General features: G+C 44.2%; 1 protein-coding gene across 1 annotated transcript in view; it reads right to left on the bottom strand.

Moving 5' to 3' along the window:
• Positions 1 to 1,282: 1,282 nt before the first annotated feature.
• Positions 1,283 to 18,933, bottom strand: part of arid1b (AT-rich interactive domain 1B) — a 61,953-nt gene continuing 44,302 nt past the window's right edge. The window contains exons 12-23 of the mRNA XM_008291317.1: positions 18,472 to 18,612; positions 12,519 to 12,728; positions 11,949 to 12,168; positions 10,211 to 10,343; positions 9,053 to 9,231; positions 8,287 to 8,431; positions 7,843 to 7,959; positions 7,301 to 7,382; positions 5,774 to 6,536; positions 4,996 to 5,126; positions 4,147 to 4,855; positions 1,283 to 3,468 (exon numbers count right to left, since the gene is read on the bottom strand). Coding sequence (XP_008289539.1) covers positions 2,411 to 3,468; positions 4,147 to 4,855; positions 4,996 to 5,126; positions 5,774 to 6,536; positions 7,301 to 7,382; positions 7,843 to 7,959; positions 8,287 to 8,431; positions 9,053 to 9,231; positions 10,211 to 10,343; positions 11,949 to 12,168; positions 12,519 to 12,728; positions 18,472 to 18,612 — 3,888 coding nt within the window. The 3' untranslated portion in view covers positions 1,283 to 2,410. The remainder of the gene's footprint in view (positions 3,469 to 4,146; positions 4,856 to 4,995; positions 5,127 to 5,773; positions 6,537 to 7,300; positions 7,383 to 7,842; positions 7,960 to 8,286; positions 8,432 to 9,052; positions 9,232 to 10,210; positions 10,344 to 11,948; positions 12,169 to 12,518; positions 12,729 to 18,471; positions 18,613 to 18,933) is intronic.

Genomic DNA, 18,933 nt, shown 5'->3' with positions numbered 1-18,933 from the left:
TCTCCATATGACATTCATAAGTTATAAGACATGTCATCTGTGGCTGTTGAAATGCTAATGTTAGCAATAAACACTGACATTAGCAGAGGTGACATCAAATTAGTTTGTTTTTCAAATCACAAGTAAGTTTAAAAAAAAAAGTCTTGAGACAAGACTAATAAGATTCAAGCTCCAAGTCGAGTCTTGTGAAGTCTCAAACAAAAGAAACCCCAAAGAAGTCCACCATCAAGTCCTATGTCCAGTCCAACAAGCCCCAAATCCAAGACAAAAAGTCCTGTCTTGGTCTCAGGACCAACAAGTCCCAAATTGAGTCTCATTTGAATGAATAAAGACCAAGAAGTCTAGCAATAAGCCTCAAATCTGGACCCACAAGTCCTAAGTCAGGATTAACAAATTCTAAGTCAAGCCCAAAAGCAAAACCCATAAGCTCTGAATCAAAACAGATAAGTTCTATTTTGATCCCAAGACAACAAGTCTCAAGCGAAGTCCCATTTGAAGTCCAAGAAGCCCTAAGTACAGACCAAGATGTTCAGAGTCAAGACTTACGTCAAGATGTCAAGACGTAAGATGTCACAAACAAAACCAACAAAGTTCAGAGAAGACTACACAAGTCGAGTCAAGCTCCAAGTTAAGCTGTACATGTCCTAAGTAATCTAATTTGAAGACAAAGAAGTCCTGGAGTTGAGTTGCAAGTCCAGACTAAAGGGAGGACTGCCAACTCCCACAAGAAGTTCAAAATTAATACGTTAAAGTTCCAAGTCAAGTCAAACATAGAGACCAAAAAGTCCCATTTGAAGTCCTGTTCTACATGTCCCAAACGAGTCCCAACATAACTCCTAAATCAAGATCAACAAGTCTGGAGTCAAGTCCCAAGTCAAGACCTACATGTCCCAAGTTAAGAAAAGTCCATGATCAAGATTCAACTGGGGGCCACAAAGTCCAGAGTCAAGACTGACAAGTCAAGACTGATGAGTCCCAAGTCAGGTTCCAAACTAAGCCCCAGGTTAAGCTGTACATGTCGCATGTCAAAATCTGCATGCTCCTATTCAAGCCCCAAGTGCAGAACATGTTCTATAATCTACAGGTTTTGTTCATCCTGACTTGAATCCACACGTCTGAACAGCAGCATTCAAAAAACAGATCTCAGAAGAGGAAAGGCTGTTTTCTTCCTGCTGATGTGTGATGACCATCACAGCCTCAGGTGGCGCTCCTGGGGCTGCACGTCCTTACTTTTAAATACTGCCGCAGTTTGGACCTTGGACTCACAAAACCAGCCCAGAGCTGCGTTCACAGTGCTCAACCAGAGTTCATGTACGTTTATTCTTTAACATGTTGTGGAACATATAAAGATCTCATACTGAAGAAACAACGTCTGTCAAATCAAACAGGAGACGTTCTGAATGTAGAGATTTTCTTTTTTCTCTCTTTACATTTGTTATAACTGTTTCTGAAGTCGTGTCAGTTAACAACATGAGTACAGTCCCGCCCCCCAACCTCCTGTACATACAGTCTCTCAAATCAAACACACCCTCCCAGATCAGACCCCATAAACATCCTGAAACTGAGGCTTTTCTTTAAATACAGAAAAAGAAAACACTCTTCACCTGCTGGGAAGAGAGAAACTGAACGTTCAGGTGAGCAGAAATGTGATTATAAATGATGACCGTTAATTCATTACCAGCTACCGTCACCGAGTCATGACACCATGTGTTGCAGCTCAAATATACATCGTCTATTTACAGGAGGATGATGACGGTGGAGGGAAATTTGGACTTGATTGGTGGAGGAGACATAAAAAGTTCTTAAAAAACAGAAAGTGACGCAGTCCCCCGTTCGCTTGATACTGCTGTGGTTCGGCAAAATACTGATGGTCAAACGGCAGATGGTCAAATAATTCACATTTAAAAACGCCCAAAACAAACTTATTGCACCAGAACAAAGTACATGACTGAACATCAGTGTTTCCTCTGTCATACCACATGAGAAAAGAAAGGCCTATCTACAACATGTGTCACTATTTAAATAACGCTGACCCCGCCCCAGATCTAACTAACCCCACCCCCCAAACAGAAAGAAACGACCACGTCTGTTTAAAAACATCGAAGAGAGCCAGAACCCGAGCGTTCTCCACCGTCACACTTTGGTTAAAACAAAAACAAAACAACAAACTGACAAAAGAATTAAAAAATTAAAAATACAAGTATTAAATATTTTTGTATTAAAATTACTTAAAAATCCCAAATAAACATTTGCGGATGGAGCCGAGGAGCTATATATATTCTATATATATTCATTTGTATGTAAAAACATTTGTTTTCTGTTCTTTAAATAAAAATATAATAGGAGCCAGTTCGTCACATGGCGGAGCTGCTTCCAGTGCCACTGAGCATGCTCCATGGTGGTGTTTGTGTCACGAGCGGCCGATTTTAAACAGTACTTCACACATGATGGCCGCCACAGAGGAGTTGAGGGCGGCTGAAAGTGAGATGTCCAGCAGCCGGCTCTCATACAGAACAAACTCCGTCCGGTTCTCCTCTACCCTCGCCATAGCCAGCAGCGCCTTGGCAGCGCGGCACATCATGTTGATGCTGGGCGGCTCCGTCGGCGCCGTGGCGTGCAGCAGGCTGTGTGGATTCTGCTGGTATTGAGCCACAGCCACGCTGTCCTCAAGGAAACCAATCAGAGTCCCTACGCTGCCCTTCTGCAGGGCCACAGCCCTCGCCGCTGTGGGGTCGCCCTGCGCCAGGTTGGACAGGACGGCCACCGCCATCTCCCGGCACACCTGGCTCTTCCTCTCGCCTACCAGGCGCACTAGTGTGGAGAAGAGCTTCTGCTGGCGGTTGAAGGGCGGCGTGGCGAGCAGCAGGTCCACGTTGCAGTCCTGGATACTCAGCTTGCACAGACACTCCAGCACCAATCTCTGAGGGGTGAGCGACGAGAAGCCGCCTGCTGAGGAGAAGGGGTCCTGGGCCTCGGCAGATGGACACACCATCCAGTGCAGCAGCCCGTCCAGGATGGGCAGGCAGATGCTCTCGGGGTACAGCGACAGGTCCAGCTGGCCCGAGATGTTGGCCAGTGTCACCAGCGTGTTCTCCCTGAGCGCCGCCAGGCAGTCCCACCACCACTCATCCCGGCTGCAGGCAAGACCCTGCTCCTCCTCCCGCTGGTAGGTGGGAGGCGTCCGTTTCCTGCGGGGGTGGTGGTGATGCAGCAGCACCAGGCGGCCCAGGATCAGCACCAGACCGGGGTGCCGCGACAGGACGGCGTCGTTGCCGGGGATGAAGGAGAGGCCACGCACGATGTTGGAGATGCAGACGCACCGTTTGGCCAGAGAGTCCTGCCAGGACTCGGCCGTGGACAGAGGAGCCTCATCCCAGCAGCGAGGCTCGTCCTCCTGCTGGCTGATGGGACTCTGAGCCACCTCGCCAGGTGCCGGTGACCTCTGACTTCTAGCCTCTGATGGACAGTCTGGTGGCAGAACACACAAAGTGCAAAGTCAGGTGAGAGAAAAAACTTTAGTTTATAAAAGCGCTGCAGTGAAAAGCAAAATTTTAAGAATCAATATTTCGTTATAAGGGACGTCCTAAACCTGATCCTAAGATTGAGATCAGTCCTGTAAATTCCGACCCAAGCCTAGAGCTGATTCTTTGTTTACATTTACCATCACTCAGAAATATGACAAACAGCCACAAAAACAGCTTTCAGATGCGTTACTGAAACAAAGAAACTCTGTCTTGCTTTATCCCAGCTTAATTTGGCATTAGTTTGCTGGTCTGAAGTCAACAAGCCTCAAGCCTCTGTCACGGTGCTCCTATACTAGTTATGAAAATGGCTTTTGCCAGATACTGACACTACTGATCTCCAGTGATGAGCTATCTTTAAAGGGACAGTTCCCCTGTAATAATGCAGGAGGCAGGACTTCAGACATTGATTAAACAGAACAAGACGAGCAGCAGCACAACAAAGGGCAATGTCTGACTGTTACACTGAACCTCATCTCACATGTTTATGATGAACACAGAGCGATCAGTTATTATGTGATCTAATCACTGATTATTATATCAGAAAACAAATTATTCCAGGGTCCTGAGGGTGAATCACTTTTTAAAGATTCCTCCTGCCCTCCTGCCTCCTCCATGTCTTTACCTTGCTGTTTTTCGGCTTGTGTTTCCCCTCCAGCTGGCAGGTCTCCGTCTGTCTGATCCTTACCCTGTTCACCTCCCTCATTCACTGGACTCCCCCTCTTGTCTCCTCCGTCCCTCCCCAGCAGCTCGGGGGGAGTGGACTCTCCTTTGCGGGGCTCAAAGTGTGTCTGGATGTGAGCGGTGGAGTCGCCTCCTCCAGCTTTCCAGTGCAGGAGGCCGCTGATGAAGCCGTTGGGTCGGCTGAGTCTGGCCCAGCGCTCCTCCACCTCCTCCCACTCCTCCCCGCTCTCCTCCACCCTGATTGGCAGCTTGTCGTACTTGCTGGCTTGCTGGGGGCGGGGCTCTGACTGCTCCTGGCGCTCCTCCTTCACCTCCACCTCCCCCTTGACAACAGGTTTGCTGTCTGTCGCCTCCTCTTGAGGAGCAGTGAGCAGCGGTGGCGTGTCCTCCACCTCCATTGCCGGTCTCCTCTGGGTCCTCTGCTCCTCCACCGACCGGCCGTCAGATTCATGGATTGCAGCTGGCGGCTCCTTCAGCACCTCTTCCTCTTCCCCCTCCTCCTCCTCCTCTTCCTCCTCCTCCTCCTCAGGGAGGGCTTCCAGCAGGGTCTTCTGGCCCTCTGTTCCCATCTCGTACTCCTCCAGAATGCCAAAGATCTGGATGAGGCAGCGGCGATAAAACTCCACGATGAGCTCCAGGAAACCCGGCAACTGCAGGAGGACAGGAGGAGACGAGGTGTTTACAAAGATCACACAAACAACTACGTGTTTTTTTTGATATTTTGATACTATTTTCACAAGTTTTGCGCAATGCTCTGAGATCTTTGGAGTACAGTCTGAGTATGTCTGACCTGTGTGAGGCTGAAGGAGCCCACGGTGCTGTCATCATACAGCAAGATGTTGATGGTGTCCAGCGCCCAGGTGCTCTCTGCTAATAGGCCGGACTTCAGCGACATCATCACCCGCCATGCCTCCGGGGTTCCTGACGAATGAAACCACAGAATGAACGTCAGCTGAGAGGAAAAACAAAACAAAACAAAAACACAGCAGTGACAGTCAACAGTGATAATTACAGAGAGCAGTCGGATGAACAGTTTGACACCGAGTGCGTCAATGACTCGTGTTTGTGTGCCGGCATGTATTTGTGTTTCTGTGTCACTGTTTGTGTGTCTGTCTGTTACTGTGTGCATTTGTGCTAGTGTGTGTGTGTGTGTGTGTGTGTGACACTGTCTGTGAGCGTTACTGTTTGTTTTACTGTGTGTGTGTTCATGGACTATTGTGTGTGTTACTGTTTGTGTCTAACAATGTGTGTCTGTGTGTGTGTGTGTGTCAGTGTTACTCCTTCACGGTTTGTGCATCTGTCTGTTATTTTATGCGTTTGGGTTAATGTGTGTGCGATACTGTATGTGTAACCGTGTCTGTGTGTGTCTGAGTACCGTCTACATTTAACTATGTGTGCATGTGTGTTACTGTGTCTTTTTGTACTTTCCAGTGTCACCATTTCTGTGTCTGTCAGTACTACTGTGTGCATTTGCGTTAATTTATGTGTCCGTTACCATTTGTTTGTGTTACAGCGTGTGGGCATGTATGTTACTTTTTGTGTTTGTGTGTCTGTGTTGTCGGTCTGACCTGTGTCCTTGGCGGTCAGTCGTCGCCTTGGTTTCAGTTTGGGGGGTGTGGCCTCCACAGAGCCTGGGGGGAAGCTGACCTCTCTGTGGACCAGGGGGAGGCCCTGAGCGGGCGGGGGCCCGGGCGGGGCACCCGGCAGCCCTGGCTTCTTGATGGAGGGCAGGTAGGGGGCGCTGTTGGGGGACAGAGAACCCCCCATGGGTCGGGGGAAGGAGGATGGGCTGTGAGATCGGGTCACATGGTTGGGGACGGTGGGCGTGGCCTGAAAGGTGGAGGGGGGCTGTCTGGAGGGCAGTGGGGGCATGGAGGGTGAGGAGGAGGAAGAGTGGGGAGGAAATGGAGGCTGGCGCTGGCTTAGGTGACTGGGGGGCCACTGGTTGTCCTGAGGGGCCCTGCCCTCCTGGTCGTCCCCTCGGTTCATGTTGGGGAAGGGGGGCCCCTGACCCTGCCTGCTGTATGTGTAACCCATGTCTGTCCTGGGGTGCCACATGTTGGCTTGTGGACCCTCCCCAGGACCCCCAGACACTGTCGGCGGTCCTGAGCCCATCATGCCATGCTGAGGGGGCCCTTGTCGGTCTCGGCTATACGGATATGGATACTGTCCCTGGACAGGCCGGCGCTCAGGGCCCATGTAGCCCGCGCCTCCTCCCCCGTAGGGTCCGAACATGTCGGGCTGCTGAGAGCTGTACTGCTGCACGCCGAAGGCCTCCCCCTCATGACGCTTAGCAGCAGGATACATCCCCTCCATGGGGCGCTTGTAGCCCTGCAGACACAGGCAAAGTTTTCAGACCCGCAGATATACTTCAATAATCGATCACACCACGACTCTCATGTCCACGTAAACACTCTTCTATTTCCTGCTGTGGATGGATACAATTAATTCCCTGTGATCCATCCAGAGCTATTTCTCTTTACAGATTTCACACATTCCACATATAAAGACTCACTACATATCTGTGAGATTGTCAGTCATCCAGGTCATGGTTATTCTGGTAGGTTAATCATAGCAACTGGACTAGTTGTAAGAAGTAATCTACCAGAAAGACTCACTACATAAAAAAACACGTTTTTAAAAAGGAATATGTTCTTGAGTATTCACATATTCATCCTGCTAAATTTAATATAAATTCTCTATTTAGGTGCTAAGAACTTCAGTAGAAGACAACTAGACTTGTCGTTTTTGTGGTTGAAACACTCCTTTACAAACCACTTATCAGCTACTTATAATGCAGTCTTGAGATGCCTCCCCAGACAGTTTCACCAACAATTCATACATGGAGGCATGTAAGCCTTGCCTGCATTTAGTGGAGAGAGTAAATACCCGGGACTCTCTATCAGTCAGTGAGAACTGAGAAACCCTCTTTGAAGAGAGAGTGGAATGTCTTCAAGGACCAAATAAAAAAGTCCACTTGCCTTCTACTGAAGCATGTAGGATTGTGTTGATGTGGTTTAATGAGGATCTAAACACATCCTTGTCAGGTACGACCCGTAGTTCAGTTTGCAGTGAAGGAGAATCTGAATGCTCACCTGCTGCTGAGGATACAGGGGCTGATGGGAGCTGTAGGCCATGCTGTGAGGATACTGCTGCGCATAACCATCGTGTCCATGCCTGAGGAGCATAAAGAGGAGTTAACATTCATTTATACCCGAAAGACTGAGAGAAAATAAAACTTTGCTCAAAGTACACAAAAAAACCCAAAAACACTTAGTCGGTCCGATACATAATCCAATACATCATGTTACTGTAACAATAAGCCACACTTTTGTATCACTGTGTCTGCAATGGGGAGAAAACTATGCCATCATCGGGTCAGACTGGGAATATCTTTAATATTTAGGTGTTTAGGTCCAGCCAACTCTTATTTTAAAAAATCAGTTATTACAGATCTGGTTTCTATTGTGCAGTAAACTCTTCAGATGAAAAGGTTTAAAAAACAGCTTTTACTTATTTCTGGCTTTCTGACAGTTTGTCAAGGGACTGTTGCCTTGAACAGTGTTTAAGACAAACGGAGCTACATGCTGTAGGCTACAGGCTCAAAAACATTTATTGTCCCTGAGCCTCCTCTTACCTCTGATGGGGGTATCTGTTGGCAGGATACATGCCAGCCTCGTTTCCAGACGGACCCATGCTGTTCTGGCCTCCAGGGGGCGCCATGCCTCCTTCTGGACCCATCACATGGTCTGGCCTGCAGAAACACAGAACCAGCAGAAACTTTAACTTCATCAAATAACAGCAATTTCACCTTTTCTTATAACATATATGTATTTAAATACATTTTATCCTGTAAACCAAAAGTATGTAGTATATTTTGGTTTTCCCTTGAAAACATGGCAACACGAAGAGCCAAAACCTAAAAGAACAAAAAAACAAATGTTTCTCTATTTATTTATTTATTTTTTACACCAGGACTAAAAAAAAGATGAACAAATAGCAATAGTATTTGGAAACGACATACGTGGAAGACAAAAAAAAAATAGAGTTGAGTACTCTGGCTCTCAGACCAGTATCTTACCTCCGCTCGTAGCCGGGGCCAAAGGGATACTGTGGTCTGGGGCCCATCCCGGTCAGGGGCCCGGAGGGCGGCCCACGGGGGTACATGTCCTGCATAGCACCACTGGGCATCTGACCTGGTCCAAAGGCTTCGCCAGGCCCTGGACCTGAGGAGGAACAGATGAGGAGTGATAAAAATGACAATTCCTGATAACCTCCAATGGTGGAGTGAAAGTTTTCCTGGCTTGTTTTTATAAATGAATTTTAAACAGCCTGGAAGGAAAAAATAGGACTGGTGTACTGCTGAACACTGCTCAGTGGTGATGTAATGTGGACGTAACCGAGGAAAAACTGCAGCAGTCTGAAATAAGAGTGATAGTTGATGTCTCGGCCACCAGGGGGCAGCAAAGCACAGTCATTTCTGCAACTAAAGGCCTAAGCCACAACACAAGTTCAATGCACATCACTACTGCTCCTTAAAAGAGCTCATCCTCAGCGAGAAAGCTACTTGGTTTCTCCTGGTGCTGTGTGGTTGAAGATGGTGCTGGATTACAGACCAGGGTCAGGGCTTTGAGAGAAAGAACAACTGATCTATACCAGAATTTAAACACGCCGATCCTGTAAAAAATATGTTGACTAGCATCTACAGTATTAAAGGTGAAATTAGAATTATTAGCAACTTATGAGCTACAAATACCTGAAAATAGAAGTTTATTTGAAGTGATGTATAAAGTAACACTTTATGTTTTTCATTTATTAAGTTTCGGAGTGTTCTTCCTGCTCCTCACCCTTCCTCTGTCCTCCGAATGGGTCTTTGTTGGCATCATACTGGATCCTCATGGAGGGATCTGCTGGAGCTCCTCCCTGCTGGTAGGGGGCGCCGCCTGGTCCCGGGCCTCGCTTGCTGTGGAAGGCTGGATCGCTGCCTTCAGAGAATGGGTCCTGGACACTCACCCCGCCAATGCTCCTGACAGGGAAACCACAGCAGAACACACATCAAGATGACATGTACTAAACGGAAGCAGAGATTTTAAAAACTGTAAACCTCAGAGTTTTAAATACAAAGGACTAAAGGACTCTGTGTGTTCCCATATCAATATTTTCTTTCCAGTCCTGAAAAATTAGGAGTGTATATGTGTATTTTTTTTTTTTCTTGGAGTTTCTAAATCAGCATTAGCAAGGTGGCAGAAAACCTGCTACCACAATATCTTGAAACGTTGTACATGAACATTTCAGTATTTAAAAATAAAACAACATGCTGGGGACCAGAAAAACTAACACTGAAGACTTATGTTTCCTGGACCTTTTTATTACATGCTACAGAACTGCTGAAAAGATTTCATCTCTGGTTAATGAAAGCTAAGATTACACTGATTTCTAGTACAGCACACATTATTAATCAATCAGTCCATCTAAAGGAAATGAATCCAAAAATGTTTCTGGTTCCAGGTTCCTTAAAACCTAACAAGAACATAGAAGAACATAATATTTTCTGCAACAGGGTGGAAAAGTAAGTCTTCGTCTTTGGAATGTTGCAAAGTCTGAGTCTTAAATTAAAGCTCAATGATTTTTTACCTCTTGCGATGTCTCATCAGTGTTAATCTTAGCTGAGGTATGCCTCAAGGCTCGATCATGGGTCCCTTTTAGTTTAGTTTCTATTTTCTGTTTCTAAGCATAATATTCGTTTGTTATTCTGATGATGTTCAGTTTTAGATCTCTTACACCACAGTCTATTCTCTTACTCCAATGAACTGTATTTCTGACATTAATTCATGGATTTTGTGTCTTCCTCAAGCTTAACCAGGATTGCAGAAAATTCAGTTAACACAAAAAATGACAAAGACATACAAGATAGCTTTAAGACATTTGAACTCTGAGGTGCTTTGTGTTGAGATGCTCAACAATTCCGTAACGGGGCATTCAGCTGGACCAGGTGAGTTACCTACCTGTTTACAGGCTGGGGGCCCATCTGGCTGTGCGGGGTGGAGGCGGGGGTCGGGGGCTTCAGCTCAGGGGCCTCGGTCAGGGAGCTGCTGCTGGACTGAGGGGTGTTGGGGCCCTGCAAGGAGCCTGAGTTGGCTGCAGAGACACAGAGCAGATAGAATACCTGCTGAGAACAAGGCTTATGCATCATTGTGTAACGTCACACTGAAGGTTTACTGACTGACAAGAAACTATTCAGCAGCGACATTTATAATCAATCATTTTGAGTTAGATTTTTAAGAAGAAACTTCTCTCACCCTTCAGCTCCTTTTTTTTTTAAACAATTGGTAAGTGAATATTTTGGGGTTTTGGACAAACAATATAGCTGATGTCACCTTAAGCTTTGGGATCCCTTTTTAACATTTTATAAACCAAACACTTCATTGAGCTAATGAAAAAAAAAAAAAAAAATCAATGACAACATTTATTAGATGCAGTCCTAAACTCCAGCGGCAAATGTCATCTTGTGGCAGGACTACCTCCATCTAAACTTCAGATTAAACACTGGGTGATAACTCCTTTCACATGTACAGATTATTCTATCACTTTAGGGCTACACATGAGGCATTTAGTTGATAATCGATGGAGAAATAATCAGCAGCTATTTCTGGTAACCAATCAATTATACCAAGCCAAAAATACCAAACGATTTCTGTTTCAAGTGCGATATTTGTTGCTTTTTTTGGTCTCACCTTAAACCTGACATCATTGGATTTTACACTATTAGACAGAAAAAAAACAAGACATTTGAAGATGTTAGTCTTTCGTTAAGTATTTACTGAGATTTTATAGAAAAAACGATTATTAGAAGAAATACAGTCAAGATATGGCATGCCACAGGGCTCAACCAAGGGTCCTTTGCAATTTAGTTTATAAACGCTATTTTAGGTCAGTATCCAAATATCTTGATTTCATCCAGATGGAAAAAAAACTCAAGATATATTCTGAGCTAACAGAAGGTTCATTCTTCTGAAGGAGATAATCATCTGTGGCCATATGTGGGAAATATGGAGCATTACGCTGTTTACAGTTTTTATTTTATGCGATTGTTTGTGCCTTTAAATGTGTTCAAACTGTATTACTTCACTCCTTTACCTCATTTTATTTCTATTGCTTTTTTTCTCTACTTTTTAGATAATGGTGGAATTGATTTTAATTTTTGTTTTTCTTTGCACGCACCATGTAGACCTGCTTTGACAATGCCACATGAATAAAGGTTATTAATACCGTGGTGTTGGTGTATGTGTCTAGCCGAAGACACAAAAGGAATTTCCAAAAGCATAATAATAAATGATACCAGTTGTGCTCACTCTGCAGTGCATGTGAGGAAATAGAGAGCGGTATCGTGGGAAATTAGGTCAGATTGAGGTCACTGATGTTTAAATTCACACTCTCCTCTCCGCCTGACAGCTCACTCTGCATCTCTGTTACATAATCAGATGAGTGTGTGTGTGTGTGTGTGTGTGTGTGAGAAGGGATCCCTTCCAGCAGCAATCTGGCATCAATAACACTCGTTTCACACAGTCCAACCGCAACATTACAGACTTCATCTCTCTTTAATTTTAGTCCTTGTGGGATTTTTTATCAGTTGGAAACAGAAGGAAGAACATTGTGCCAAAACCTCACAGGTTTCTTACAGTTTATTGTGAGAAGACCCAGGATCCTGGCTGTAACGTGAACATATAAGAAGTTACTTCTTACCTGGGGAGGGTGGCTGGATCTTGGCCTGAAGGGATTGAGGTTTCTTGCTTTCTCCGGCGGGCCCCATGGCTTCAGGTGGAGGCTCCTCCCCTCGCTCCACCTTGCACTCGTAGGCGAACAGGTACTGGATGTACTGCTTCTTGAGAGAGCTGGCTGAGCTGCTGGACGTCCCCACGTTCAACAGGGACGACAGCTCCCTCCACTTCTTATTCTTGTTAACCTGTGGGGAGGAAAAGGAAAACAGATTGATGGACTAAATTCGCTTAGAACCGACAATCAGAAATCACTAAATTAACATTGTGATGTTAATGCCATCTTTAAGCTGCTCTTCGGAAGCTGAATCCACACTGTAATCAGTGTGTGAGGCCACATGCTGACTTTGCAACAGACAAGAAATACATGCAACAAAAACTAGATTACAAGGATTGTATAGGATCTGCATCATGAAGTGGATCCTTGCTAACTGATTAATTAGGTGTCTAAATCAACACTGCAGGAAGAAGAAACAAGTAAAGAGAAGGAAAAAGCAGCAAAGACACAAAGAGGAGAGGAGTGTTAGTGTTGTCTCACCATGGCCAGTCCTCCGATCTCTCGCACAGCCAGGTAAAGCCTGCAGAGGTCCAGCGGCTTCTTTCCCACGGCGGGCAGGTTTGGGACGGGCGTCCCCCTCTCCTCCATGAAGGACAGGTAGCGGTCCACCCACAGCCTCCTCTCTGGCTCGGAGCCCATCTCATACAGCCGGGTGATCTTCTCGTTGGTCATGGTGGCCACGCTGGGCTTCTGGAGAGACCGAGACACGGAGAAAACCGTCAGCTCCGAGTTTAGATCTCAGAGCGCAATACGACCAAACATCACCTTATCACCGCCGACACGGGTTAAACGGCAGTTCTCTTTCTGTTTGGCTAAACTAACGTACCAAAGTCAAAATCGACCACAGGCCAGGGCTGATGGTCGTTTTCCACCACACTAGTCCTGGGATTTTTTATATTAGTTGCACTTTAAAGGACCACTAAGCAGTTTGAAATTAAAGACTTCAACGTAGGTGAACTTCAACCACTTTCCTGAAATTCACAGTACAGAGATCTGTACAGTCCGGACAGAGCTCTAAAAACCAAAACCATCTGACTGGAGAAATGTGAGCTCATGGAGGGAACGTTTGCTTTTCATTAGTAATTTGGTTGAACAGATACCTCAAGAATTTATTCAAATTTAGGTGTGACTTGAATTTTTTTATATTGATATATCAAAGGAAATTTTGAACACTGAAAATCGGGGCTGGATGAGATGATTTAAATAAATGATGATATTTCCGGGGATTTTCCAAAACGCATATCAATCTGTAGATAACAAACAGGTGCACAAGCCATATTTAAATTTGTCAAAACATAATCAAAATGCTTAAAGTTGTTAACTGTGTTCCACTGATCTCAATTTGATGATCAGATTTATCATTTCAAGGACTTCAACAGCGTTAATCCATATTTCACAATAAATATAATTAAAATTCTGACTCTGTACGGACATTTTATGGCCTTAAAACATTTAGCACTGAAGAGATGCTGATCAGATTTATTGACCGCGCCTGTTCTTAAGGACAGTCTGCTATAAAATAAAATCATTCATGTCTAAAAATGAATTTAAGAAGGATAAAGTCACCTAACACCTTGTTAGTTAAATAAAAAAAAAAGATTTCATTCATTTGATCTTATAGAATTTTCAAAAAAGAATACAAATCATTTTCAGCTTGGCAGATGGATCATTGATAACCAGAATGTCATGTCAGGTGTTTTATAGACGGGCAGACTTTTGGGGGAAAACGCTGAGTGCTCCTTAAAGGTGCAACTGCTCATTATTCACCAACATGAAGTCTGATGTCAGTTTTCAGGTGGCAGGAAAAACAAGTAAACCTATTTCACAAGATCTGTACGTGTGTTTTTGCGATTGTAACACAGTTGTACAGTTCCATCACATCACACAAACACAGTTGACACAAAGCTTCAGCGCTACCCAACCTTTTTAACGTCGGCCCTCGACAAATGAACAACCAAACCAGACAGTGACGTCACAGCGTACAGACACGCCCCACTTCCACATCACTGCACCAAGGTAAGATGTTAAACCACTGGAGGTCGGTGAAAACAAGCCTCTCTCAGACCTGCAGCCCTCAAAGCTGAATATTGTCCCTGCTCATGCAACATGGCCGTATCACGTTTAACTTGTCTGAAAGACTCTAAGCCTGCAAAAGGTGACCGAGTACTGAAGACAGTTGAGAAGTACCCATGAAAACCTTCAGCAGGTTTGACTGCAAAGAGGAATTGTTTTTGATCATATTTTAAATATTCGGAGATAACCGGAAGCTTAACGTGACGTGTACTGGCTAGTCTCTAGTCTCTAGTCTGGGTAAAGCTCAAAGAAACATTAACATCACTAACAACACTAAAGCAGCAATGTTTGGTATTCCTGGTCTGAGAAGGTCTTTATTATTTAAGGAACAATTTGGGTTTATTTAAGCCTGCTGTATTACCCTTTAACGTGGTGTCTCTATGGGCCTTCATCCAGAGATTGAGCCAACCAGGTGCAAAGAAGAGTGTATATTTGGGCACAAAGTACAGGAAAGACCTGTTTGCTTTAATAAAACTAATTCCACCACCATCCAGAAGATTCAGACTCATCTCAGTCAAGTTTGTTTAAACGATGTTCGCCATTTGTTGCCAAGTTACAGTAATAAAAACTGGTTCTACCGCTGGCAGCGATAATTGGTACATTCCTTTAAGACAGGTGGTTAAATTAACAGCTAGAATATTAAATTTATTATAAAGGTTTTAAATTCTACGGCGTTTCAACAAAGGAGACGGCCGTCGATGAAAGAATGAGATGTAAACATTTAACGGCTTTTTAAACTAAGCCTACACTCCTTGGTTTTCAGCTACGTGGAAGTAGGTTTAAGCACCCAGACAAAGATGAAACACTCAGACGTCCTACAGGTTGGGCAGCACTTCAGCAGGAAACACAAGCAGAGGACGGATCACACGGTTCATCCTCGCTGACAGACAAACAGCAAGTGTCTGAGGACAACACCTTCACAGCTGGAGAGACTTTCTCATTAAAACAGTCAGAAAATCAGCAACAGTTGATTATTGATTGACTAAGATTTTATAGACTTCTCACAATTTGGTTTGGTTTTGGAGCTACAATGCAGAATGTCAAGTCATAGCCATTTTTTAAGCAAAAATTCCAAACATTTGGGGATTATTTGCTGCTCGTGTTTGTCACATCCTGGCAGCAAACTGAATGTCTTTAGAATACACCTCCTTTGTGGAAATCACTGCTGACATCTACTGTTTTCTGACAAAACAAGTGAGCCATTAATTGAAACATTAAATAAAACTAATAATTGGCTGGAGCCCTTGTTGATCTAATTCAGTCCAGATAACCAGATAAACTTAACCCTCCCTGATCTCAACACTGATGTGATCCGCTGCACCTTCTGCTCGTCTCATTTGCAATAACTTTTGTTCCGCTGCAGAACAACCTCCTCCAGCTGAGATCCTACAACCGCCACATCCAAACTCTAAGCGGCTTTGAACATAATGCCGAAGACTTACACGAGTTTACTTTTGAAATCTTGTGTAGACGAGAAAACAAAATGACGTCTGAACACTTCTGAACCGTTTTTGCAAAAAGCTGCTCAGAGGGAGGCCTGATGAGGACGCTGTCGAACTTCTTCTTTCACTTTAAAAGGTGTTCGACAGATTAGACTAAATTTAGTTTGAGTTTGACGATGCTGGTGCATATGTCTTAACAATCTCTAGATTACGAATCATGAAAAACTTTAACTCACTGTCTTAATGAGAACGTCTCAGTTGAGATTGAAATGCAAAACATTTACAGCTTTCAGACTCTGATATGAAAATATACGGGACTGTGCAAAAGTTTTAGGCACGTTTGATGTTTAGATTCTTGTTCATTCATTCCACAGCAGGACAAACATTCAGCTGGAGTCAGAAATCTTCATCTACGAGACAAAAAAGGAGTCCTGCAGCAGATCTGCACCCCATAGATGACTGAGAGTCAGTCTGGATCACATGAAGACACAGAAGACACTGAGACAGACTGAATCCTCAGAAGAACTGTGGCGAGTTCTCTGAGATGCTGAACAACCTTCCTGCCTGTTCTGAGGAGAACTGGTGGCATTTCTTCCATAATCCACACCGGTGACAAAGTGCCACCACTTTAGCACAGTCCTGTATGTCAGAAGGAGGCACGTTGCTGCTTTGTCTAATGAAAACCTTGAAGGTCCAAAACGTCACATTCCGTAAAAGTGGTAAAACAGGAGATCTTGATGAGGTGGACGCCTGCCTGACGTCAACATCACCGGCAGGGTTTTAACGGCCCGTTCAAACACGCACCTCTTCCGGTAATCAGACAACAGTAATTTGGTTTGATGCTAACACAACAGATGTCACATCTTTTAATCCGTATGCCCCTAATTTCAAGTGTTAACATGTTCTCTGACAGACTGAACATTTAATAATCAAACAGGACACACTAGACTTACTACTGCAATTAAATGATTGAGTTGATGTTGCAGATATGTGGCGGTAAAAATAATTCTACAAAAATGCCTGTAAATGAGATCAAAGAGGTGCTTTCCCTTAATAAGACAACCAGGACTGTACAGGTCTCAAACATTACACTGGATGTCCTGTGAAGCCTGAATAAAGCTGCAGGTCCCGCCGTGTCCAGGGTCGGACTACCGACCAACTCCAAAGGGATTCACTGGCCGTTCAATAAGTTGCACAGAAACTTAAATTACAACATCAAAAAAAAAGCTAGGCTGCAACCAACTTTTTGTTTTCCATTGCCAATTATTCTGTTGATTATTTTCTTTATTAATCGAGTAGCTGCTTGGCTTCTAAATGTCAATCAGTGTTTCTCAAATCTAAGTTTACATCCTCGAATGTCTTGTTTCGTGCACAACCTAAAGATATTCAGTTTAGAGTCACAGAGAAATAAAAAAAATCCCCCAAAAAATCAAATTTAAGAAACCAAAAACTAATAATTTGGATTTTTTCCCCATAAAAAACTACTCGAAGTGATTCATTTATATTCTGATTACCTAGATGGGGAGTCATTTAATAGATAACAACTAATCAATTAATTTTTGCACTTCTAACAAATACTCTGCGACATTCGTACAACTGCTGCAACTAGTCAGGATAAACAACGATGTGGACACTGAAAATGCATCAACAATACTGACAAAACCACCCTTTTTTTTTTTTTTTTTAACTTCAGTTCATTGTAATAAATGTTTTTCTTATGCATCACTGTGGAAGTGTTTAATCAACAGCTGCTAAATGTGAACGTTTCCACAGACCCAAAGCTCTGGGAGTACTTCAAATGATCACAAAACATTATTTGACGCGGAGGCAGTTTACATGTTTGCTTCTCTCCTGCTCTCTGTGCTCACATGTACTGTATGTTAATACAGAATAAAGCTGCTCTTGTTTACATATTTCTCTGTTTCTGTTGTCAGACAACAAGACGCGTATGAAATAGTGACTGACATATGATTCATTGGACTGCATGTTAACCAGCAGTCACTTCCAAGCTGCTGCTAAAATCCTGATTTCATAACTGCAGTGTCGTCTGACAAAATCCCCGTACACTTCAGTGAAATACAACAGCTGTGCTGCGAAGTCACGGATATTTTCATAGAAATAAAAGCTACGAGCAAAGAACAATTCCACAACAAGAAGAAAAGGTTTTGCTGTAGCTGCTCTGCGCTCTTAAAATATCCACCATGTTCCTGCTGGACAGATTAATATGCAGACTGAATGTTTCCACTTTTCGCTTGATAGAAATTTGGGTTTCTTTGGGAGGTGCACTGCTGACTTGAATTTTAAGCCCTTTTATATTGTTGTTTTATCGTGTTGGAGTTTCTAGTTTAACTCCAGTTTTGCATTTAAATATGTAAAAATGGTCTCCATGCCATACTGCACTGCATTACAGAATGACACATACAGTGGAAATAACAATCTTAAATGAAATGGCATTTTGCTTTTATGGAGGAAATTTCATTTTTAAGACGAATCAACGAATCGGTCAAATAATCGATGGATTAATGGACAGAAAGACGGTGGTCAGGGGCAGCCCGAGATATTTAATTTGTATTTATTTGCCAGTTTTGTGGTCTTTATCCAGCTTCTGTGCACATAGTATAGAGTTCTACATGAAGTGAATGGACTCTGGAACTACAACAACAGGACCACAAACAGGTTAACCTATTCATTCAGTGGTCCATGTCTGAAAAAGACCTAAAAAACCAAAGCTAATAGAGCAAACAAAGTCTGAATGTGACCGATCTGGAGCTACAAGGTTTTCATCATCATCAGCAGCAGCAGCAGGAAGCAGGACTCTACGGTGGAGACAGTTCAGAGGATCAGAGTTAAAGATCATCAAGAACACCGTAGAACCCTGGAAACACAAGAACACAAGAGTTGTGCTTTGCGGCACTTACGGGGCTGGTCGGAGTCCTGAGCCAGGCGGGGCTGCTAATGCTATCACTGTCCTCCCCGTGACAGGAGGACAGACTAGCTGAGCTGGGGGACATGGGGACGGGGGTGGGGGGCTGGGACACACACTGAGAGCTGTAGCTGTCCTGTGATACAAAACACACACACAGACATCATTCACACACACACAGAGGCAGAAGAGGCAAATCTTTCTTCTTTAGGTCTTAATTTTCACACCACGACATTCACAAAAGCTCAGGAGGGAAACCTGCTTCAGACAGCAGCGTTAGCGTTCAGCATTGAGCAGATGGACATTCAGGTTAATGTGTGCGGAGGTCAGCTGACGGCAGATGTTTGATGGCGGCTGGTTAACAACAGGCCACCGGCTGCTGTTTGCTGGTTTAATAGCCTCTGGACGCCAAACAGTGTTTGCCTTCATTAGACAGCAAGAGCAGGAAACGAGTGAA

This window comes from Stegastes partitus, unplaced genomic scaffold (genome assembly GCF_000690725.1).
Source record: "Stegastes partitus isolate 25-593 unplaced genomic scaffold, Stegastes_partitus-1.0.2 Scaffold734, whole genome shotgun sequence".
Taxonomy (NCBI): Eukaryota; Metazoa; Chordata; class Actinopteri; family Pomacentridae; genus Stegastes; species Stegastes partitus.
This window is presented reverse-complemented; position numbering and strand designations above follow the sequence as displayed.